Below are 24913 nucleotides of genomic sequence, written 5' to 3'. Positions count from 1 at the left end.
TGACATGTGAGCGAATACAGACATACAGGGGACTGACAGGAAGAAACAAGCACTGCTTTGAGATCAGGCACTCCAACTCTGGCAGTCTAACAGGCAAGACTGCCAAGAGTCACCAGCATTGGTGACACCCGGCATGTCCCAAAGAAATGTTATGCAGAGGGTTAGGCACATGAAGCAATTCTGTAATGCCTGACATTGTAGGGCCAAAGGCCACCGATAGTGCAGCCTAACTGGTTATCTCCCGAACTGTATACGTATGTATGTATTTTTTTAAAGTAGACTCTATGTTCAGCATGGGGCTTCAACTCACAACCCTGATTTCAAGAACTGCACACTCTACCAACTGAGCTAGCCAGGCACCCCATATGTGTATCTTCTAAAAGAGGCAAGGGTGAGGCAAAGAGCCAGTGCTAGGACCACCTGTGCATCCACTGCCAATGCCGCAGCAGGCATGAATATTGGTTAACACCCAGATTGAACAGAACACGTTCGTTTATACATCAAAAAGGTTTCCCTAACTGTAGGAGTTACTACACACTGAAACATATTAACAAGGAAAACTGCAGCAAGATATTCTCTGGGTGTTTTTAGGAAGAGTCCACGTCTGCCCTCTGGGAGCTGGGAAGAATGTGCTAATTGCTTCCCTTGAACTCCATGGTCCTTGGAGTCTATAAAGTCCGTGTCTTTCTTCTAATTCATTTGCTTATTAAGAGGCCATTCTTCACCATCATATTCATTAGGTTAACTTTCAGATGCCACCCCCCGCCCCCCCCCCCCACCAAACTGTCTAGGCACTGACTTAGTCTAAAAGACTTGATGTAAATTTTGAACCTGACTCTGCTCTTATAAAAATGTTATACTCATTTTTCAAATTTATTTTTAAATAACTAAAATAGCGACATGTAGTTAGTGACTATTGATTACAAAGCACAATTTACAACACACTTTCATTATCACAGAAAGTTCTGGAAAATGTTGTCTAGAGTCATCCACGGGCTTTTTTTTTTGTAAGACAACCCCAGGGAGCCTGAGTGGCTCAGTGGGTTGGGCGTCTGCCTTCGGCTCAAGTCATGATCCTGGGGTCCTGGGATCGAGTCCTGCTTTGGGCTCCCTGCTTGGTTTGGTCGTCTGCTTCTCCCTCTATCTCTTCCTCTCTGCTGTGCTCCCTACACCCCCCTTCTCTCAAGTGAATAAAAAAAAAAAAAGACAACTCCGCCCCCAATGTGGAGTTATGACCCTGACCCCCCACCCCGACCCTGAGATCAAGAGTGCGTGCTCCACCTACTAAGGCAGCCAGGCACCCCTCATGCTCCTTATTTTCACACTGTTAGCATTAAAATCCTCCCTAGCCCTAAGCTTCTTAAATGTTTTCATTTGTAACAATACTAAATCTCTCTAGGGGAAAGCAATTCCTGAATCCCAAACTCAATTTACGAGGTTTCATAAAGACAGAGTACAGAATCTCAGAGTTTCTATTTTTTAAACTTTATTTATTCAAGAAATGTTTGTACTTTTAATAACCTTCTAAGCAAAGTTTTAAGGAAATAAAAATAAATTAAAACTCTAGCTGGGTGCTATGTTATTAATTTTCCAACATAAAAACATTACCTCTCACAAGAATAATTATGCCCATAAAGTCTCATAATGAAGTAATTCATCGATTAAAAAAGGTTTAAATCTTGAAATTATTTGGAAAAAAATTAAAGATGAAAAATTTTTAAGATGAAACATGTTTTACTGTGCATTTTTAAAAGGCATCTCTGTGACAGTAGTTTACCAACACTGAAAGGCTTTAAAATAGAGTATTCTAATTTATATCTCATTTGCATTCATAGCACAAATACTTCAAGTACCCCAAACTGTGTGCAGTTACACAGGCTTTTGTTTAAAAAAAAAACAAAAAACAAAAAAAAAACCCCACCCATCCTAGGGAACTACCTAAACAACAGCGAACTACAATGCATTACAAGAAAAATCAAGCACATGTAAATATGCATCATTAACTGCAAATAAAACTTTAAAAGGTTTAGTTAGAAATAATTTCCTTTGTTTATCTTCTTGCTTAAAAGATTTCTGCTAAGCAAGTACCTCATCCAGGAACTCTTCCCCCCAAACATGAAAACTGGGTAGCTAAATTGGGAAAAATGTGAAACTGACACTTTAATTCAATACTTACAGAACAACAAAAATCTAGTCTGGTTCCTTGAAACGCCAGTTAAGAATGAGACAAAGAAAGGTGGGACAGGAGAGACATCAAAGGGCTGAAGGGCAGAAAGGTTGGAAGGGAGCACAGAGAGCCAACAGAAAGGAACCAAGAGAGAATAAATGAGGAAAAATCTACCAGAATCAGGGAAAGGGAAAAGGGGGGAGTGAAAGACAGTAAATGCTGGGCTTTACTGAGTCTATAAATTAACTGCTTTTATTATAATTATTATAATTAGTTCATTAATTTAGCTAAAGATTCCAAAGGTTAAAAATAAACTACATTTTCTTCAAAATTCTGTTTCAGCTATTCATTGGTTAAACTTCTATTTATAAAAATTAAGTTGCCTTCATGAAACCTGGATGAATTCAGGCTAATGAAAGAAGCATTGCTTTTTTGGGTTTTACCTGGTCCAGAAGTTTCCCCACTCACTGCGTTCCTTGATACAAATGTTTAAAACTCTAAATGTGTGACCTGTCAAATCCCCATAACATTAGCCACATTATAAAAATTGTTTCCTAAGCCATGATCTTACTGAAGCCAACTCAGTCCATAAGGCTGTGCGTTTAATTTTTAACTAGGTTTTATCATTTTGACCTTGGATGCACAAGTCATGAGAGATCACCAGCACTGCAAAACTAAAAATGAAAACAAAATCTTCCAATTTGATGCTAAATTCAGAAAAAAGGAAGTGAAGGAAAAATGAACTCTTAACGGAGTAAAAGGCAACTAGACCAAACCATGACAAAACGGCTTGTGGGAAGGGGTGGTACAAAGCAGCAAATTAAATTACAAATAGCAGCCCCACTGTTAGTTTCTTTTAAAAACTAATAATTCCTTTTAGGGAAAGTTGTACTAAGGCAGTTAACACTTAGATTTGATGATTAAGGGCCTTTTAGCTACTTACCAGGAAACTGACTCCAAAATTACTATCAGAGACAGTAAGATGGTGAGGATAACTACATTTGAGACCTCAAATTGAGTACATAATGAAATGACTGACACTGTCTTTTACATACTATATATATCACATACAAAGTTTCCCTTTAATAGTATATACAGCAAGACTCCTTTTTAAAGAGCATCTATTAAAGGATTAAATTTGTTAACAATTCCTAGCACCAAATGAATAACATGTATACACTTATTTTTGGATACCAAGTCATGACACAGTTAATGAAAACTTAAGTCAAAATGTTTTCTCAACTTTTTAAAATCTGGCATTTAGTAGATTCAGACATTAAGTCTTTCTAAGATAATCCAAAATTTAGTATCTAAAATGTTAATCCCTAATATCCCTTAGAATATAGTATTGCACATGAAGTGGCTCATTACTGGCATACATTTCTGAAGGACTTCTGCAAGTTAGTACCTTTCCTATCCAAATACCGAAAGTCTATGACTAGCCTTATTTAAAAACTGCTCTACAAAATAAAGAAGACACACCTTACACGTTCATTTCCAAAAGAGCGCCCCACCCAGACTTTCTCCATTTAGGAGCCATTGCTTATTTACCTTTTCATCAGTGGTGAGAGAGGCCAGTGCTGCCAAACATATCAAGCAGCTAGGCTGTGCTTTCCTGGTGAAGCTCAAAACATCCTGGGGCACGTACCACCTGAATATTTTAAACCTTCTTCAGTCATATGAAGACTGAAAAGACAGAAATGTTTCTTCCCTAGAATTTCAACCCTATTCAATTAAAAAATCCTTGTAAGGATAAGTTTCTTCTTACCAGGATACTGAAAAAGCCTAATATCTTAAGTTTTTTGTACTAAATTTGTGGCTTGGATTAAAAAAAAAAAAAAAAAGCAGTTCAGCAGAAGTTTCTCTGAATAAGGAAAATATTAGGCATTTCCAAAACAGTTGTCACATGTTTGCTTGGTATGCAAAAATTAATTTCTGAAGCAACTCAATTTTTTAATTAACTCCAGCTTTCTTAAGCTGGGTTGTATTTCCTTTTTTAAAACTCTAAATTATTTACAATATACATATATTCAACGATTTTGTCTGGCACGAGGAAAATATTGCTCAACAAGTCTATTCCCTTAACATGTATTCTTTAAAAAGTGTTTTACTGTTCAATTAAAATTAGTATAAAAAACCCAACTCACTGGCAAAGTAGAAAGAAGGGCTTGTCTCCTTGTTGTATGGTAATTTGGGACATGCTGAATTTGGGAAATAGAAAGGTAAATTAGCCTTTTGAGGTGTGCATTTTCCTAATTTTCTGGAAAGGTTGACATATTTATTAATTTCTTTCTGTATTCATGCATAAATCATTTTTCTTATTTTACAAGAGATGACAAGCACTTTAAACATTGCTACAAAATTAAGCAAGATAGGACTGAACCAAAAGACACTTTTTCTTCTGTACTGATGTGTCGAGTTCCACATGCCGACTTGCTTAAATGAAAGGAATAAAATCATTATCTAATCAAAAGACCAACATGGCATTCCATTAACAACCTGAATATAGATAATGTACCAAAATAAGAGAATATTTACCAAGTTTAATTCAAAAGACTCACACAATTTTGTAAATCATTATTAATAGAGACATCATTATTCTGTAAGATATTTATTAGGCATTTGGAAGTGAACCCCAAAATTTAGAAACATAATAGGAATATTAAACATGGGTATAATATCATTTCTTATTAAAATGTCTAGAAAAATGGGTGTGTGTGTGTGTGTGTGTGTGTGTGTGTGTGTGTAAGCACATTTGGAAGGATATGCACCAAAATGTTAACAGGTAGTTGTCAGGTGGAGGGATAACAGGTGCATTTTAAATCTTTTTACCTCCTGTATTTTCTCATTTATCTGCATTAAGCTTCCAAAAACAAACTCAAAGAGGATTCTGGATCTAACTCTCCCTGATGGCTTTAGTTAGTAGAGAAAGTTTTATTACTACTACTTCTGAAAGAGAAAAATACCGCTGCCATAAAACAAAATTAGATGAATTAGAAGACCAGGGAACAAAAAGTAATTTCTTAGGAGGGAAGGGGCAAAAGCAATGATTTAAGTTAGATTAAGGTCAAAAAGATGAAGTTTGTGATCAAACTCCTTTCTAAGATAGCTAGAAAGAGAACAAGGTCAACAACTACTTAGAATGTCTAATATCTAATTTAGCTGTTCAATAATCTGTCAGCATATTTATATTAAATGTACCAACCATTTAAAGACAATAATCAGTCTTTCATTTTGTAGTCATTAGTGTCCTTTCTATTCTCAAAGCCTTTTGCTATGGCTGTTAACAACAAACTGACGACAAAAGGGTGACATGGAACTGTCACCAACATCTGGGTGCATATTCTTTTGTTTGCATAAAAAGTTAAAAATATTTAGATAGAATGAAGCTTAAAAATAGACATAATTCATACTCAAAATACTTCGTTCCTTTGGGAATATGAAATATAAACTGTTCAAGGGAAAAATGTGAAATTAGCATATTTCTATGCAACAGATTTGTCTTAGTTTAAAATAATTACTTTTAAAAGTGTATTATCTGGCATAATTAAGTCTTAGAAGATCTAAAATAACTGAAATAAATTACTGAAGAATTAATGAACTTGCTTTTACTTGATTAAATTATGGCTTATGATGGCAAAGAATAAAACACTTCATTTCTAGTGTTCTTTTTAGAGTATGAAGTATCCAAACGAGAACGTGAGTAACCAGCAACAACCATATCAAGTCCGTAGCCTCATCCCAGTCTGCCCTCACCAACAGATGTCAATTAAATACAACCTGTGTAAATTGCAGGAGAGTAGTTTCAGATCTGGCTGAGCAATTTTCTCTTGGCAATAAAGAACTAGTCTTAATGACAAATCATTCCAGATTTCACTGGACATTAGATCTAGTATCTTGTTTGCAGTATTTCTGATTTACCCACATTTGAATTGACTTCAGGGTCTGAGGACAACTACTTCTCAAATGGAAATGTTTTGGGAAAGTTATAAAAGTTATAAAACCATTAGCATCTCACATACAGTATTTACTATACAGGCTATTTCAAACCAATGAACATCCATCCGAAAGACAAAACCAGATGCTGGCAGTGAATGAACACACTGAAGAGAAAGATTCTTCTCAACACCACAGTATTACTACAATGTCTCATAAGCGTGGGTACACAAATAGCTACTCTCTAAAAAGTAATGGAAATTTTAGCTCAAAAGTTTTAGATCTTATTCCAAGGGGAGTATGCTAGAAAATGGGAGAGGAGAAATACTTTTTCCATTTGTTAAATCATAATGTATTTACCAGAAATATATAAAAAAAATCATAACGAACTTTTTCACTTAAGCCTTTAGCAAACCAGAAAATTGTTGAAATGTATACAAATTACATAGAAGCATATGTGATGAATACGCTTTTATGCAATTTCATACATACTTAGTCCTGGTCAAGACAAGCCAGTGACAAGCAATCATAACCAAAATCATAAGCCAAATCAGTCCATTGGTATTTTTTTAAATTAAATTATGAATGGGTTTTCTGTAAGAAAGTTTCCCCAAACATGGCAATTATATCATTTTAAAGGGCACAATCCACAATAGAAAGTTTTAAGTGATAATGTGTAAAATAAAGATCGGATTTAAGTATTTTACAACAACGCCTTTAATCTTTTAACATTCCTATCACTGTGAACCTGTGCAGTGGGAGCACGCCTCTGGGAAGAAAGCACGAGCAGTGGGTTATGGGCGACAAGAAACTTTACTGTGCTGCCTGAGTCCTATTCCTATGAACCTACAAAATATCATAACTGTAGTCATTAAAAAAGTTTTAAAAGGTTTAAAAAATGAAATGTCCACATAATTACTTGTAATGATAATTTCTTACTCATAGTGGTATACTATTCATTTGTATGAATAAACTGAAAATTTCTCTCCTCCCACTCCAAAAAACTGAAATGCCAATGGGAAAACCTAAATGACAGTACAGCAGTGTTCAGGAAAGTTCAAAACAAAACTTACATCTTAATGAAACTAGCACTAATTCAAGTTTTTTGAAAAATATAATATGGGTCAACTCACTGTTCCTATTACTAAAGATACAAGTGGAAATGCCATTTTAAATTCTCAACACTGAAAACCATATTATTTTAGTACTTTAGACAGACATTAAATTGACCTACACAAAGTTCTCCAGCCACAAAACTAAGATGGAGATTTTTGCCTATTATTCTTTTAAATATTGTTTAATTATTTTACAAAGGATACTTCTCATTTTCATTTTACCATTGCTTATAATGATTAAAGTGTGACTCATGTCTAAAGCAGATACAACATTATACTATTTCGAGCACTTAAAATCAGCATGAGGCAGAAACACAGTAGCATTCATTTTAACAAACCGCAATAAAAATATGTAATGCCAATGACTTCCAGAGGAAGGAGTGAAGCAGAATGTTTTCTTGCTAGAGAGTGCTTTCACTGTGGCAAGACTTTCTCGCATGCCTTAGGCAGGCCGTACCAAATGGTTGTAATACTGACGAGGAAGAGGAGGAAGATGCCTTTCTCCACAAATGATACTTTCTCTTATACAAATCATTCTATTTCACTTAAAATAAGGGGAGACATTTAAAGACAGATAAATTTCAGGAAAAGAAGTTGAAGTGATTTGCCAAGACTTATAGAAATGGGTTCATCTTTTCTTCAGATTATTGACCCTCAATGGTATAAAAGGCTAAATCATTTTTAAAATTTCTTTTCAGAGCTTTAAAACAAATTAATAGTCACACACACTGAAAGAGACAAACAAAATGCTTCCTACCATACATCGCATGCGTCTGCTCATGAGCCCCGTACTGAGTTGCTGAAGAAGACACTAAACCAGGCTGGGCATGTGCTGGCGGTGCCATCATCCTAGCATTACCCTGTATCACAGGACTATAGACATGAGGATGCTGTGTTCAAACAAAATATAAAGAAAATACATTAAAGTATCGAAGACAAGTCAAGCAAATTTTAGTTAGATGTCTTAATTCCACGCCTTCCAGGTTTACAGAAACAACTCTGAAAATCCTAAAACTGTTTTTGGCTATTTCCTTTGAAATATTTACATTGATCTGATCAGCAAACTTCTTATACTAAAAAGGCCCCCAAATCCTTAGCTACCTACCTCACCATAACACAGAGCACAAAATATAAAGGAAAACCCCTTTACCATATTAAAGGTTAAAACTGAGTTATTTAAATGGAACAAAAATTAAGAGTTAGGTTATATCAGCCTTACCTGAGACTGATAATGTGGCACATGCTGAACAAGAGGCTGATTTGGAAACTGCTGAGGACTATAGGCAACGTATTGTGTGGAATAAGCTGGTGGGGTGGCCACAATCGGTGGGCCTGCTGCTGAGGCTGGGTGCATCATGGTGCTCTGATGATGCTGGTCTTGCCGCTGCTGGGGCATATTTGGTACTGCAGAAAAGATGACTTAGTATTAGAAAATACCATCTCCTCAGCATCGAACACATGAACACGGTCCACGAGGCTCTGCAAGATGTGACCCTCCTGCCTGCCTCTCCAATGCCATGCTATACCACTCCCACCACCGCTTCAGCCACTCTCGCAGATTTTCTTATTACACGTGCTATTAGTCCTCAGGCTCAAACATCAATCCCCAACCCCCAGCTTGGACAACTCTGACTCATCCTTCTGGTGTCACCCTGAAAGCAACTTCCTCAGAGGCCCTCTCTAATGACCCCCAGATTTGATCGAGTCCCTGTAAACAGACTCTTACAGCACTATGAAAAGTCTCCTTCATACTACTTTCTCAGATAATCCCTGTTTGATACACCAAATTATGCCACTTGCTGAAAAAGGCTATTAGAGTTATTCAAAGAAAACCCACAGTACAAAAGCTAAAAGAGACCCAGCACTAAGCTTAACTCTATCTTAATTTCCCATCACTGAATTCTTACACGATTTCTTGCTCTTTCCCAAAACACAGCGTTACACACTACCATGTAGCAGGTTTCTAATAGTTCTTTTTAAAAATTACTTTATGTCTTTTATTATTTAAGATTTTATTTGAGAGAGAGTGAGTGAGCTCACGAGCAGGGAGGAGGGGAAGAGGGAGAGGGAGAAGCAGACTCCCAGCTGAGCAGAGAGCCCCACATGGGGCTTGATCCCAAGACCCTGAGATCATGACCTGAGCCGCATCGGGCTCCCTGCTCAGTGGGGAATCTGCTTCTCCCTCTCCTTCCTGCTCGTGCTCTCTCTCACTGTCTCTCCCTCTCTCAAATAAGATCTTAAAAAAAAAAATTCAGCTCAGCTGTTATCTCCTCTGTAATATCTTTCCCAATTCCCCCAAAAGAGCTAGCTGCATGCTCTGTGTACCTTCTCCTCACATGTCTATTAGAGCACTGTTGTCTGTGATGCGTTTGTGGTGTGATGTTAACAAAGCCACTTGAGGGAAGGAATCATGAACCACTGCTTACAGCAAGGTACGAGGCACAAAGACTGTATAACTTGGCATGTTCATAAAATCATCAGAACTAGGGGCGCCTGGGTGGCACAGCGGTTAAGCATCTGCCTTCGGCTCAGGGCGTGATCCTGGCGTTATGGGATCGAGCCCCACATCAGGCTCTTCCGCTATGAGCCTGCTTCTTCCTCTCCCACTCCCCCTGCTTGTGTTCCCTCTCTCGCTGGCTGTCTCTATCTCTGTCGAATAAATAAAATAAAATCTTAAAAAAAATAAATAAAATAAAATCATCAGAACTAATTATACAAGTAATTACTAATTTAGAGAGAATTTATTTTAAATATTTGAATTTTCTTGCTAAAAGTTTAATGACTTGCTGAAATTTAGGAGAGCTGGTTATATAGTGTTTTATCTACTTAGAAAAGCTAATCTGAAAATGGAAGAAATGTGTATATGGTAATATTTTTCTGAATTTGATCTTGAGAGTCCATATATTGAAAAAACAATTCCTTTTAGCAAAAAAAAGCCACCCCAAACTCCTATATAACATTTTTAATAAATGAAAGCTCACTATTTCTTGATAATTATAACCCTTTTCACTATTTCTTCTGATACTTAATTATAACCCTCATACATTAGAAAAAAATTAATTTAAGTAAAAAAGCCAGTTAAGTGTACAATCATTTTTAAAATTAAAATTCTAGGGACGCCTGGGTGCTCAGTCAGTTAAGCATCTGCCTTCAGCTTGGGTCATGATCCCAGGATCCTGGGATTAAGCCCCACACTAGGCTCCCTGCTCAGTGGGGAGTCTGCTTCTCCCTCTCCCTGTGCAGCTTCCCCTGCTTGTGCGCATGTAATCTCTGTCAAATAAATAAAATCTTTAAAAAAAATTAAAATTCTAGTTATACATACAGAAAATGCTTGAATACAAATTTTATTCTGTAGTATAACAATTAGACAACAAATATTTTAAAAGCAAAATGTAAACAAGCCCGCCTCTAAGATGGGCCCCTATGATCCTGCCTCCCAGTATTCACACCCTTGTACAGTCCTCTCCCACTGTACCAGGTCTGCTTTGTGTGATCTATGTAGCATATTGCAGAAGTTACGTCATTTCCAAAGTTAGGTTGTAAAACACGCTGTAGATTCCATTTAGATCAATTTCTCTATGAATACTCATTTTGGGAGAAGCCAGCTGCCATGTTATAACCAGCACTATCCTGTCAATAGCTGGAAGCAGATCCTCCAGTCCCATTTAACCCTTCAGATACTACAGTTCTAACCAACATCTTGGCTGCAACTTCATAAGAGACTGAGGCAGAACCACCCAGTTAAGCTACTCCTGAATTTCTGATCCTGAGACACTGTGAAATAATTTATATTTGTCGTTTTAGGCAGCTAAACTCTGTGGTAATTTGTTAAAAGATAGACAATACAGGGGTGCCTGGGTGGCTTAGTCGGTTAAGCGTCCAACTCCTGGTTTCAAACAGCTCAGGTCATGATCTCAGGGTTGTCAGATTGAACCCTGCACGGGGCCCCACACTCAGCAGGGAATATTGATATTCTCTCCCTCTGCCCCTCCCCCTTCTAATAAATACATTTTTTTAAAAAGGATAATACAGTTACTCTTTTTACAAGGTTTTCAATGGAAAAGAAAGAGATGCAAGCAAAAAGTCACTGTAAAAATCTTGGAATGTTAACTTGAATTAGATATATCAGTATGAATTTCCTAATTTTGTCCATTGAAAAGGCCAAGACGCAATAACTCAACAGCACACCCAAAAACCAGAAAACGGTTTATAAATATTCTTTCCGCAAGTCATTTCTTTCAAAACAAAGCAATTTCACTAGACACTACTAAAAAGTGTCAAAGGCACCAACTCCTCACTGAAAACTGTCACTTACGGCAATTTTAAGCCCTTAAATTTAAGCATTTATTCTAACTTTCCTGTACCAACTATTTGACAATAACCATATATAGCCCTAGTTAAACAGTCCCTTACAGGATGATTCTAGCTAATAAATAGAAAAGAAATGCTAGGAATTCAGAAATTACTGTTTCCAAATGCCTAACTGCAATGATTTTCAAAGTATGATCGCAGACCATCAGCATGACTAGGGAACTAGTTTTATTTATAAGCTGCACTGGAAATTTAAATTCTCAGGCTATACCCCAAACCTACTAAACTGGAAACTCTGGGGCCTGGGCCAAGCAATCTGTGTTTTTAACAAATCCACCAAGTGATTCTGATACACACTAAAATTTGAGAACCAGAGCCCTAACAAATTAGGACTGAGCCCCTAATTTTACCAATTATCAAAGTAGGACCATCTATTGTGCACCTCCTGAATGATTCAATATAAAGAACTCATAATGATCAATTAAATATTCTTATCTCTCTCCCACAAAAAAAAAATTAACCTGAATGTAATCAATGACATCACAAGAAGTGAACAATCTAGAATATGGGATATTCCTATATAACAACTGGTTTCTGCCACAAAGCAAGAGCAGGGGGGAAAAAACAGCAGGGAAATTACAAAGACATGTAATAAATGGAACAACGTATGGATCTTATTACTTTGATCCATATTCAAAACAAGCCAACTGTAAAAATATATTCTTAACTCAACCAAGGTAATGTAATTATGGTGATTATTAGATAAAAAGGAATTACTATTTTATAAAGTGTGATAATAGCACTCTGGCTATGTAAGAAAAATGTCCATATTCAAAAGGATACACACTAAGTATGTAGAAATAAAATGGCATGATGTCTGGGATTTATTATAAATACTGCGGCAAAGAAACAAAGCACGCCTCAAATAAATATGGCAAAATCTTGAAAATCACCAAATCTGAATTACGGACAAAGCAATTACCTTGTCACTTTCCACCTTCTTAGCACAGCACATGTTTACAGCTGCTGTTTGCAGTATGCCTGCTCCACCTCCTCAGAAATGGCTCTACAACACTGGCTGAGGGTCCCTCAGAGCGCATGAACTTCTCTATGGGAAATGACACTGCCGCCTAAAGTTAAAGCGCCTCTCTCACATCAGAGCCATACTATAGTGCTTGCTTTCATTGCAATTATCTTTTTTAACATGAAAACATTCCCATTGTAGTGTTTTAAGCAATCGTTAAAATATCCCGAAACCAGATAGTAATACAGGAACACCTTAACATTTCTTTTTTTGTTTTTAATTTAAATTCAATTAATTAACATAGAATATATTATTGGTTTCAGAGGTAGAGGTGAGTGACTCATCAGTCTTATATGACACCCAGTACTCATCCATCACCCAGTTATCCCATCCCCCTACCCCCCGCCCCTCCAGCAACCCCCAGTTTGCTTCCTATGATTGACAGTCTCTTATGGTTTGTCTCCCTCTCTGATTTGTCTTGTTTTTCCTCTCTTCCCCATGATCTTCTGTTTTGTTTCTTAAATTCCACATACGAGTGAGACATTATATTTGTTGTTCTCTGATTATCTCGCTTAGCATAATACCCTCTAGTTCCATCCACATAATTGCAAACGGCAAGATTTCATTTTTCCTTTTATTTTTTTTTTTTTAAGATTTTATTTATTTGAGAGAGGGAGAGGGGGAGAACACGAGCAGGCGGAGGGGAGCCCAATGCAGGGCTTGATTCCAGGACCCCGGGACCATGACCTGAGCCAAAGGCAGATGCCCAACTGACTGAGCCATCCAGGCACCCCTTCATTTTTCTTTTGATGGCTGAGCAGTATTCCATTGTACTGATATACCACATCTTCTTTATCCATTCATCTGTCGATGGACATCTGGGCTCTTTCCACAGTTTGGCTATTGTGGACATTGCTGCTATAAACACTGGGGTGGAGGTGCCCCTTCAGATCACTATATTTGTATCTTTGCGGTATATACACAGTAATGCAATTGCTGGGTCATAGGGCAGCTCTATTTTCAACTTTTTGAGAAGGGTCCATACTGTTTTCCAGAGTGGCTGCACCAGCTTGCATTCCCACCAACAGTGTAAGAGGAAGGAACACCTTAGTATTAACCTCATTCAAAATGGCACTAAACGAACCTTTCCTCCACCTAAATTTTTTTAGATCCACAGAATAAAATTAATCCTAAAACTAGATAACTTTAAATTATCTAAGCTACAGTTCTTTCAGCATGTTCCAGTATTCAAAGGCAAAAGGATACCATACTTGTTTAAAAAAAAAACAAAAACAAAAAACTAAATTCAATTAACATCCACAAAATGATGATTACCTCAAATATTGAGGAAAGCTCATTAATTTGAGAAGTGGAAGTTTTAGGTCAAGAGAGTATTACTGGGCATTGAGAAGTATCTTTTTAATATAAATCATTCTAGTGCCTGGGTGGCTCAGTCGGTTAAGCATCTGCCTTCAGCTTAGGTCATGCTCCCGGGGTTCTGGGATCAAGCCCCACATCAGGCTCCCTGTTTAGTGCGGAGTCTGCTTTTATCCTGCCTTTGCTCCTCCCCTCCGGTCATGCTTTCTCTCTGGCTCTCTCAAATAAATAAATAAAATCTTAAAAAATAATGATAATAAAATAAATCATTCTGCTTTCTATAGTTTCTTAATAAAATGACAGCAATTAAGAGCTCTCAACTACCTGGATGGCGAAAAAGGACACCCTTTAGCATTTGCCCACATTGAAAGATTTCCTTTTAAGATCAGTATGTGTTTTTTTGCATGAAGGCTGTTTAATCACAAGTCTAGAATATTAGATTACACAACATTTTCATTATTTTTTTAAAGATTTATTTATTTATTTGAGGGTGGGGAGCGGCAGAGGGAGAAGGAGAGAGAATCCCAAGTAGACTCTACACGGAGCCCGACGCAGGGCTCGATCTCACGACCCTGAGATCAGGACCTGAGCCAAGACGGAGAGTTGGATGCTTAACCAACTGTGCCACCCAGATGCCCCGCAGCATTTTCATTTTGAAAGATGAGGAAACATTACTATGAAGATTTTGATGGTTTCTGAAATGAGCTGCCCTCAGCTCAAAAAGAAATTCTGGGGGCACCTGGGTGGCTCAGTTGTTAAGCGTCTGCCTTCGGCTCAGGGCGTGATCCTGGAGTTCTGGGATCGAGCCCCACATCGGGCTCTTCTGCTGTGAGCCTGCTTCTTCCTCTCCCACTCCCCCTGCTTGTGCTCCCTCTCTCACTGGCTGTCTCTGTCTCTGTCAAATGAATAAATAAAATCTTAAAAAAAAAAAAAAGCAATTCTGGACTGGAGGAGGGGGGAGTGTATGTCAGTATGAAATAAAAAGGTCAATAACATGGTAAATTAATTTAGCAAACACTCCTTTCAAATTTAACAATGAGAACTACAAAATTCAATTACTCTTTTTGAAGAGGATCTTGAACAATCACAACTGATGAACACTTCTCCTCCCCTAGTTTTGTTCAAAAAATGCATCTGAGGGGCACCTGGGTGGCGCAGTCTGTTGAGTGTCTGACTTTTGTTTTTGGCTCAGGTTATGATCTCAGGGTTGTGAGATCGGTTCTGCCCCAGTGAGGGGTCTGCTTGAGTTTTTCTCTCCCTCTGCTCCCTCCCTCTTCTCTCTCTCTTTCTCTCTCAAATAAATAAATCCGGGGGGGGGGGGGAGTGCATCCAAATGCCTTATGTAATGTTGGGTATCACAAGTCGATGCATAGGCTCATCAAAAGTGAAAGCTGAACTACAAATATTCATTCTTTATAAATTAGTTACTTAATTCATGCAGCATGCAGACTACAAGCAAACACAGGCAGGATTATTCTCACCTTTACCTGCTCTATATGTCTTGGCTTGATTCACTGGCATGGGCGTCATAGGTATAGGGTATAAAGGCTTGAGGGAATTAAAAAAAAAAATGAAGATTAGGCTTTTCAGATAATAAGAACATATTTTACTATTTTCTCTTAGTTGTTTATAGCTAGAGAGCTAGCTCTGAGGTTTCCTGATTCTCCAGGAGTCGTTAAAAAATAAAATCACAACCACACCTAAAAGGACAAACCCCAAACTGCAGTAAATCTAAACTGTCTTTCTCACCAGAAAACAATCTCAGATTTGGGTTTTTATACTACAACACACCACGCCGTCGCATGCCTCCCCCTTTCAAATATTTTTGTTTTGTCATTGCTGCCTTAAGTCAACACACACTGACAGAGTGCTTGGTGTCAAATACAAATAACTAAGGATGGTAAATGAACATCAAAATCTAGGACTTACTTGCACGCCTGGGCTCACTGGGACTGGATACATCATATTTGGTGCAAAACAAACAGGCTGAGTATAAACTGGAGCTGGCTGCTGATGGCCCACCATAGACGGGCTAGGTTGTGCTTGAGGACGAGGTGAAGTTGGGGTGGTAGAAGGCTTTGGCTACAAAAATAAAAATCAACTACCTTAAGGTGAAAAGCTAACTATTATTGCAATCTGAGAACTGATCTTTCCCATCTTTCAAAGTTTTACTTGCTCTTAGTGCCCTTTAATGAAAAACAGTTTTAGAAAATAAACTTCCATGTTTCAAATAAAAGGAAAAACACTTAGGTAGAAAGTCAATTTGCCAACTTATCAATAACACTTTAAAAATAGTTGTGATTTTTAAAGAACTGAAGAAAGTGTTTTTAAAAATTAAAAAATAAATATCTTACAAATCCAGTAGAATAAAAATAGTTTAGTATAAATCTGAGAGCCTAGCCAGCCAGCCAGAAAGATCCAAAGAGTTATCCCAGATCACATCTAATTGATGACAAAATAAAACAAGAATCTTTTCAATGACTCAAAAATATTCACGAATGACCATATAAGAAAAGGAACTTAAATTACAAGTTGTTTCAGCATCCTGTGAGTTCAGATGGCAGGTATGGGGAAAATACTACTACTACCAATAATAACTTTATTTTTTTAGAGACTATGATTATACCAAAGACAGAAACAAACTTACCTGAGAAAAGGAACGAGGGTTGAACTCCTTTGCATTAGGATTCAAAGTGGATTTTCTCACTTGTCTAAACCAGGGGAAAATTAAAAAGGGCCAGTAAAATCTGCATGGAACTTGTGTTTCTCTCAATTATTCTATACCTGTTTTTAAAACTGCTAATTGTACATTAAACAATTCTTACTAGATTACTAATCAATCCTATTCATTAAAATGCATACATGTATTTCCCACTCCTTAATCTGATAAAGACAGGCCAAAAGGGGCAATTTTTTAAAAAAGTGGGGGCACCTGGGTGGCTCAGCTGGTTAAGCATCTGACTCTTTGATTTCAGCTCAGGTTATGATCTTGGGGTCCTGGGATCAAGCCCTGCCTCGAACTCCGCACTCAGTGCGGCATCTGCTTAAGGATTCTCTCTCTCCCTCTCCCCCTACCCCTCCCCAAACCATGCACACACATGCGCGCATGCTCTCTCAAATAAATAATCCTAAAAAAGTGTTACTATATAATTCTTCTCTCAGGCAATCAACAAATCAACTTAAACTGAGAAGACGAAATATCCCAAAGCAATCCCTAACATACCAATTCTCTAGAATGCAGTTCATTCGTTTGTTCTTTCTCTCTCTTTCCTCTTTTCTAATATTTTAAAGTACTCTCTACACCCAACATGGGGTAGAACCCACAATGCTGAGATCGAGTCACACACTCTGCAGACGGAACCAGCCAGGGACCCCCCTAGCATGCAGTATTTTCTAACATGACAAAATGTTTTCCTACATGACACACCTTGGGAAGAATCATGACTCTAATAAAAATTTTTGCCTCATATTAAGAATAAGCACTCTGACAGATCAACAAGCTGCATTCCAAAAGTTCAGCTGTAAATGGACTGTGTGGAACCCAGAACAGAACAATTAACAGTGGTTAGGTTCTGAGGCTAGCCCACAAAGATCCACTCAATTGATAATATTATCAAATGTGGAGAATTAAGTTTAGCTTAAATCTAACAATTAACATTGTTTCTGACGGAAAACATGCTGAATTCCAAGTAGGGGCACCAGATACTTCTTTCTTTTCTTGGCAGTAGCAGTTCTTGGTTCTGGCAGCAAGGCTGGGAGGTGGGCAATGACTAGCATCCAGAGGATATACTTCCCAAAACTCCCTGTACATTTACAGAAAAAAATCTTTCTTAATTTAGTCTAGATTTTGGCCATGGGGAACAAAAATGGGGAAGGAAGGAAAAGGAGTACAGAGTGCAAAGACCGAATTTACTTAAGATGTCATCTGTTTAGACTAGTTGTTTGTAACATGAGGGCTACTTATAAAGCAATCCAAAAGTCCAGATAGTGTCTTGAGCTGAAAGCCCCTGTACACTTAGGAAAAAGTAAATAACAGGATGTGCTCAATTCAAAGTTTACTCACTCAGCTGCATCTTTCTTCTCCTCTTTATCATCTTTCTCTTGTTTACATCCTGGACTGGAAGTCTGAACCCCTTGGGATGTGACCTCAGGTCCCCTCTTGTGCTCCGTGTTACTGAGGATTGAAGGGGAAATGCTGGGACTGTTCGGTTTGCTGCTGCCACTGGTGCAATTGCTGCTGCTATTTTCAATGAAAGAATCCTTAGCATTTGGTTCAATTTTGTCTTTGATCAAATCTCTTGATTTTTCTCCCTCTCTATTTTTGTTTAGCAGTTGATCCATAGATTCAGAAGTAGAACTTGGCTGTAACTAAATAAAGGAAATAATTATACTTAAATATTTTAAATAACTCTATAATCAATTTCCTCCATGAGTATAAGCAAACTAATATTATTTGTAAGCATAAGATATACCAAATAAGGCTTTTTACATACTTTCAGGGTAATGTACTTATTATAAAGCAATAATAACAGAACATATATACAACACACCCATAGTCATCTAGGCACTCAAATGTCCTAACCTCAAAACTTAAATATTTATGAACTGCTTAACCATGTGTTAGAAATTGTACCTGCTGGGTATGGAAAATAGGGAAAAGGTATCCTCACAAAGCTTACCACCTGGTGAGATCAGGTACCTAACAAAATGTGGTAAATGCTACGGGATGCTAAAGGAAAAGCAATTTATAGAAAAAGAAGGTTTCTCAATGGAAGTGTCATCTAGTCTAAGGTATAAAAGATTGGGGGTGGGGATAATTTGGAAAACGGAATTGTCTAAGCTAAAGAAACATGTTTAAAAACCCAAGGGAAAGGGAGATACAGAAAAGCACTAGTGGACTAAGACCTGGGCCTGGACTCAAGAAGTGGTGGGCTGGCAAGTCGGAAGTAGGTGGATTCAGAGGGACGCTGGACTAGACAGGCTGGTCAATTAGACCTTCTAACCTTACTAAAGAAGGAAAGTGCAAAACGCAAGTACCACGAAGAAGAGTAGAAGACAGAGATGTTAGTGAAGTAGGTGCTGGGGTTTTTAAGTTTACAGGCTAGAAGAAATCAATGTTACTACTATCCAAAGATGATTTAAGATGCCACACTCCAAAGAAAGAAAAGAGAAGCAGCTGAAGGAAATGACAAGAAAAAGAGAAGGAAAGAGGCACCAAGTAGAAGCAGCCAAAGTGGCAATGAGAATACAGCAGCAGCCCCAGGCAGCAAGAAGGGACTGTAAGGGCTGGACAAAAACAAACTCTCTCCCCAGCCTCAGGACAAATGTTAAAGTCTCACTACTCAGGCCCTTGGCATGCTGGCATCTTGGGGGCATCTCAAGCTTCACTGCATCACCAATATAGTTATAGAATCCACAAGTAGCTCATGGCAAAAGGTGATAGGATCATTTATTTGGACCCAGTGGCAACTTAAGTCACAATATAGGAATTTAATGTTTAAGCCAGCATTTGTTCAGATAAATCTTTAGTAGAAGCTACTTACATAACAGACCAACTGTATACTGCGTAAGACTTCTTGAGTATTTACAAAAGTCTTTGAGGCAAAAATGAGACTTTTTTAATGTTATTCATATAATGGAAAACATACCTAAAGTACTCACTATGGTTTGGCCCCTGTTCTAAATGATTTACAAATTCATTCATTTAGTTGCTACAACAGACCTATGTGATGTAGACGCTATTATCACCACCTTGCAAACGGATAAACTAAGGCACAATTCATGCCATTCAGCGATCTGCAGTATACTAAGTAAACCTAAGTGAAAACGGAGATTTCTTCCCCCCAAAATTGAACCACTTTTTATTGAAACATAATTAATGTATAAGCGTATTAGTTTCAGGTATACACCACAATCATTCAATATATGTATACACTGCAAAATAATCAATGTCTAGTTAACAGCCATTAACTGCACCGTTAACATTTTCTTATGACAAGAACTTTTAAGATCAATTCTATTAGCAACTTTCAAATATTACAGTATTACTGATTATAGTCACATTGCTGAACATTCACCCCCATAACCTATTTCATAAATAGAAGTTTGTATCTTTTGACCCCATTCACACATTTCATTGCTCCCTGCCCGTGGTAACCATCGATCTGTATCTGAGGGTTTTCTCTCTTTTTTTAAGATTTCACACATAAGCAAGATTATGCAATTATTTGTCTGTCTGACTTATTCCACTTAGCATGATGCCCACAGAGCCCATCCATGTTGTCATAAATGACAGGATCTCCTTCCTCTTTATGCCTCTATATCCCCTTATATGTGTGTGTGTGTGCACGCATGTGCACAAGCACATCTGTATCTATATTACATATACACATATGTGTGTGCATTTGTATATACATTTACACATACACACAAAATTTTCTTTTTCCATTCACCCATCAATGGACACCTGGGTTGCTTCCATGTCTTGGCTACCGTAAATAATGCTGCAATGAACATGGGAGTACAGCTATCTTTCTGAGTTAGTATTTTTTTTTCCTTTGTATAAGTACCCAGAAATGGAACTGTTAGATCATATGGTAGTTCTATTTTTAATTTTTTTATTTTTGAGGAACCTCTATACTGTCTTCCTTAGCAGCTACACCAATTTATGTTTCTACCAAAAGTGAACATATCTTGGCCAGCACTTGTTATTTTAATTTTTTGTTAATAGCCATTCTAAAGGTGTGGGTGATATCTCAATGTGGTTTTGATTTACACTTCGCTGGTGATCAGTGGTGAGCACCTGTTCATGCACCTATTGGCCATCTGTATATCTTCTTGGAAAAGTGTTTATTTACATCTTTGGCCATTTTTAAATCAGTTTCTTCTTCTTTTTTTTTTTTTGCTACTGAGCTGTAGGAGTTCTTTATGTATGTTGGATTTAACTCCTTACCAGTTATGTGATTTGCAAGTATTTCCTCCATGCAGTAGGTTCCCTTTCATTCCGTTGGTTTCTTTTGCTGTGCATTATTTTTGCCTTTTTACTTTTGCTTTTGATGGCAAATAAAAAAAAAAATCACTGCCAATCATTGCCAATGTTAAGGAGCTTAATGCCTATGTTTCCTTCTAGGAGTTTTTGTTCTTTAATCCATTTTGAGTTAATTTCTATGTAGAGTGTAAGATGGTCCAGTTTCATTTCTTTTTTTCCCCAGTCAGTTAGTTATTTTAGAGAGAGGAGGAGAGAGCACGCACACGTGAGCGGGGGAAGGGGCAGAGGGAGAGAGAGAATCCCAAGCAGACTCTGCACTGAGCTTGGAGCTGACGCAGGGCTCAATCTCCTGACCCTGAGATCATGACCTGAGCTGGAATCAAGAGTCAGATGCTTAACCAACTGAGCCACCCAGATGCCCCAGTTTTATTCTTTTAAATGTGGTTGTTCAGTTTTCCCAACACCATTTAATGATGAGACTGTCCCTTCCCCATTCCTTTTTTTTTTTTTAAGATTTTATTTGAGAGAGACAGAAAGTGCACGAACGGGAGAGGAGCAGAGGGAGAAGCAGACTCCCCATTGAGCATGGAGCCCAACGTGGGGCTCGATCCTAGGACCCCGAGATCATGACCTGAGTTGAAATCAAGAGTCGGATGCTTAATCAACTGAGCCATCCAGGCGCCCCTCCGCTCCCCATTCTTGGCTCCTTTGTCAGAAATTAATTGACCATATATTCGTGGGTTTATTTCTGGGCTCTCTCTTTTGTATAACTGACCTATTTGTCTGTTTTTATGTCAAGAACATACTTTTATTTATTACTGCAGCTTTATACATAGTTTGAAATCAGGGAGCATGATGACTCCAGCTTTGCTCTTCTTTCTAAAGATTGCTTTGGCTATTTGAAATCTACTGTAGTAGCACACAATTTTTAGAATTGTTGGTTCTATTTCTGTCTCCCATCCAAGTACTAACCAGGCCCGACCCTGCTTAGCTTCTAAGATCAGACGAGATCGGGCGCGTTCAGGGTGGTATGGCCAGACTGGTTCTATTTCTGTGAAAAATGCCATTGCAATTTTGATAGGGACTACACTGAAGCTCTAGGTTGCTTTCGGTAGTATGAACATTTAATGGGAAAACTAAAATTCTTATGAGACTTAAAGAACAAGAAAATATTGGTTGCCAGTAAAACACTGAGTTATGGGTTTTTTTTAAATAAGAATTAATATTTATTGAATACATACTATATGTGTTATGCACTATATTAAACACTTTACAGTAATATCTTATTTAATTCTCCTAAGAACCCTGAAATCGGTTCTACAATAATCCCATTTCAGCTTGGGAGAAGTAGATAACATGCTTCATTGTTACACATATGGTATTTGTAAAGGTAAGAGTCAAATCAGACAGTCTACTTACCTCTAAACCTCATACCATTAATCTGTAACAGATAAAATTACTAGGAATTCTTATACAAATAAAGCTATCAGCAATGTGCACATAGCTGTATTAGATCCTGCAGATGGCTGTCAAGGAAAATGAAAAGAAAAAACAAAACCACAGAGTACTCCTATCTCTGTCTCAATGAAAGACTAGAGATTTCTGTGAATCACCATAGTTTAAGGCCATATGCATATCATGAAGATGCTCTGATGATTCATTCACTGAACAGTGGCAGTACAGCCTATGCATTAGGTACCATCCAAAGCACTACTAGAAACTTAAACACACAGATGGCCAGGCCTATCTTTTACTAGCCATGTGATTCTGAGCAAATTATTTGTCTTTACCTCAGTCTCCTAATATACACACTAGAAATAATAATAGAGCCTGCTTCAAAGGGATGTTAGACAATAAAAGACTTATCACGTAAGCACTGAGGACAGTATAGGTCATGTAGGCAATATTCAATATGTGTAAACTACTAACATTATTTTACCTTAAGAGAAGTATAAAGCTCGCCCTCAAACATTTTTTAATACCATTTCCTTGTTTTCCAGTACTCATTTATGGACCAGAAAGTTACTTGTAAGAGACTTAATAATACAATCAATTATTCAGGCTCCCAATAAGATTAGAATGCCTGAAGAGGTAGAGTTCTAATCCTACAACTACCCGGACTTTAAGAGTCAAGTGTTAAAGAAGTTTTATAGAAAGTTGTGAACTGATAATATGAGAACCAAAATGTTTTCTACCAAATTAAGTTATAAGCTTGTTAAAAATACACTAACTCTATTGGCGCCTGGGTGGCTCAGTCGGTTAAGCACTTGACTCTTAATTTCAGCTCAGGTCATGATTTCAGGGTTTTAAGATTGAGCCCTGTGCTGGGCTCTGCACTATGCATGGAACCTGCTTTAAGACTCTCTCCCCCTCTACAGACTCTGCTCCTTCTCTCCCCACCTTAAAAAACAAAGCAAAACAAAACAAAAAGACTAATTCTAATTGAGACAGTGTGTTACTGACGTAAGAAGAGACATACAGATGTATGGAGGAAAATTTAGAGTCCAGTAATGGAATTTCCACATGAGTGCAAAGATTATTCAATTCAGTATCTTTTTTTTAAAGATTTTATTTATTTATTTTAGAGAGAGAGAGAGCAAGCAAGCACAAGCAGGTTGGGAAAAGGCAGAGAGAGAATCCCAAGCAGACTCCACGCTGAGTGAGGAGCCCGACACAGGGCTTGATCCTATGGCCCTGAGATCACCACCCGAACCGAAACCAAGAACCTGACAACCACCAACTGAGCCACCCAGGCACCCCCAATTCAGCATCTTTTAAAGAGAAGGTGCTGGGACAAGTAAGAGCAACAAACAAAAGAATAAATCTGGAAGCCTACCTCACACTATATAAAACAATTACTCAAAATATCACAGCTCTAAATGAAACTCTTAGAAGAAAATAAGACTAAATCTTTATGACTATGGATTAAGCAATGGTTTCTGAGATATGACACCAAAAGCACAAGCAACAAAAGAAAAAAAGAGATAAAAGTGACTTCAATAAAATAAAAAAATTTTGTCCTTTAAGGGTCAACATCCAGAAAGTAAAGAGACAACCAACTGAATGGTAGAAAAAAATTGCAAACCATGAATCTCATATGAGACTTGTACACAGCATACATAAAGAACTCAGTAAGACAACTCAGATTTTAAAATGGGCAAAGGATCTGAACAGACCTTTCTCTAAAAGATTTACAAATGGCCAATGAAGACAGAAAAAGATGCTCAACATCATTAGCCAATAGAGAAATGCAAATCAAAACCACAATGAGATACCACAAGGATGACTCTAATAAAAAAGACAATAACCCATGTTGGCGAGGATGAATGTGGAGAAACAGAAATCCTTATATGCTAGTGGTGGAAATACACAATACTGTAGTTCCTTTGGCAAACAGTCTGGAAGTTTTCCTCAAAAGGATAAAGACAGAGTTACCAGAGGACCCAGAAATTCTACTCTTATGTATATACGCCCAAGAGAAATGAACATATATGTCCACAACAAAAACTACGCTAATGTTCACAGCGGCATTATTCATAATAGTCAAAAAGTGGGAATAACTCAAAGAGACATCAACTGATGGATAAATAAAATGTGGTCTATTCATAAAATGGAGTATTATCAAAAATCAATGAAGTACTGGGGCCCCTGGGTGATGCAGTTGGTCAGGTGACCAACTCTTGGTTTCAACTCAGGTCCTGATCTCAGAGTTGTGGAATCAAGCCCCACCATTGGGCTCCCTGCTCAGCAGGTAGTCTGCTTGAGGTTCTCTCCCTCTCCCCCTGCCCCTCCCCCTGCTCATACACACTCACTCTCTCTCAAATAAATCTTAAAAAAAGCAATGATAGATGCTCCAACATGGATGAACTTTGAAAATATTACGTTAAGTGAAAGAAGCCAGACACAAAAGGTCTCATATCATAGGATTCCATTTATGTGAAATGTCCGGAACAGGTAACTGTATAGAGAAGGAAAGTAGACTGTTTAGGACCTAG

General features: G+C 37.7%; 1 protein-coding gene across 7 annotated transcripts in view; it reads right to left on the bottom strand.

Annotated features, from left to right (window-relative positions):
- Positions 1 to 24913, bottom strand: part of ATXN2 (ataxin 2) — a 104026-nt gene that overhangs the window by 6096 nt on the left and 73017 nt on the right. For 3 of the 7 annotated variants that reach the window (XM_040619927.1, XM_040619922.1, XM_040619926.1), the window contains exons 15-21: positions 17994 to 18298; positions 16578 to 16641; positions 15860 to 16012; positions 15412 to 15478; positions 8438 to 8622; positions 7976 to 8108; positions 4315 to 4368 (exon numbers count right to left, since the gene is read on the bottom strand). In XM_040619927.1, the coding sequence (XP_040475861.1) occupies positions 4315 to 4368; positions 7976 to 8108; positions 8438 to 8622; positions 15412 to 15478; positions 15860 to 16012; positions 16578 to 16641; positions 17994 to 18298 (961 nt within the window). The remainder of the gene's footprint in view (positions 1 to 4314; positions 4369 to 7975; positions 8109 to 8437; positions 8623 to 15411; positions 15479 to 15859; positions 16013 to 16577; positions 16642 to 17993; positions 18299 to 24913) is intronic. The other 4 variants (XM_040619923.1, XM_040619928.1, XM_040619924.1 and 1 more) reach the window with 3 other exon arrangements.

Source organism: Ursus maritimus, unplaced genomic scaffold (genome assembly GCF_017311325.1).
Source record: "Ursus maritimus isolate PB19 unplaced genomic scaffold, ASM1731132v1 scaffold_33, whole genome shotgun sequence".
NCBI lineage: Eukaryota > Metazoa > Chordata > Mammalia > Carnivora > Ursidae > Ursus > Ursus maritimus.
Note: the sequence above shows the minus strand (reverse complement) of the source record. Positions and strands in the feature narration are given on the sequence as shown.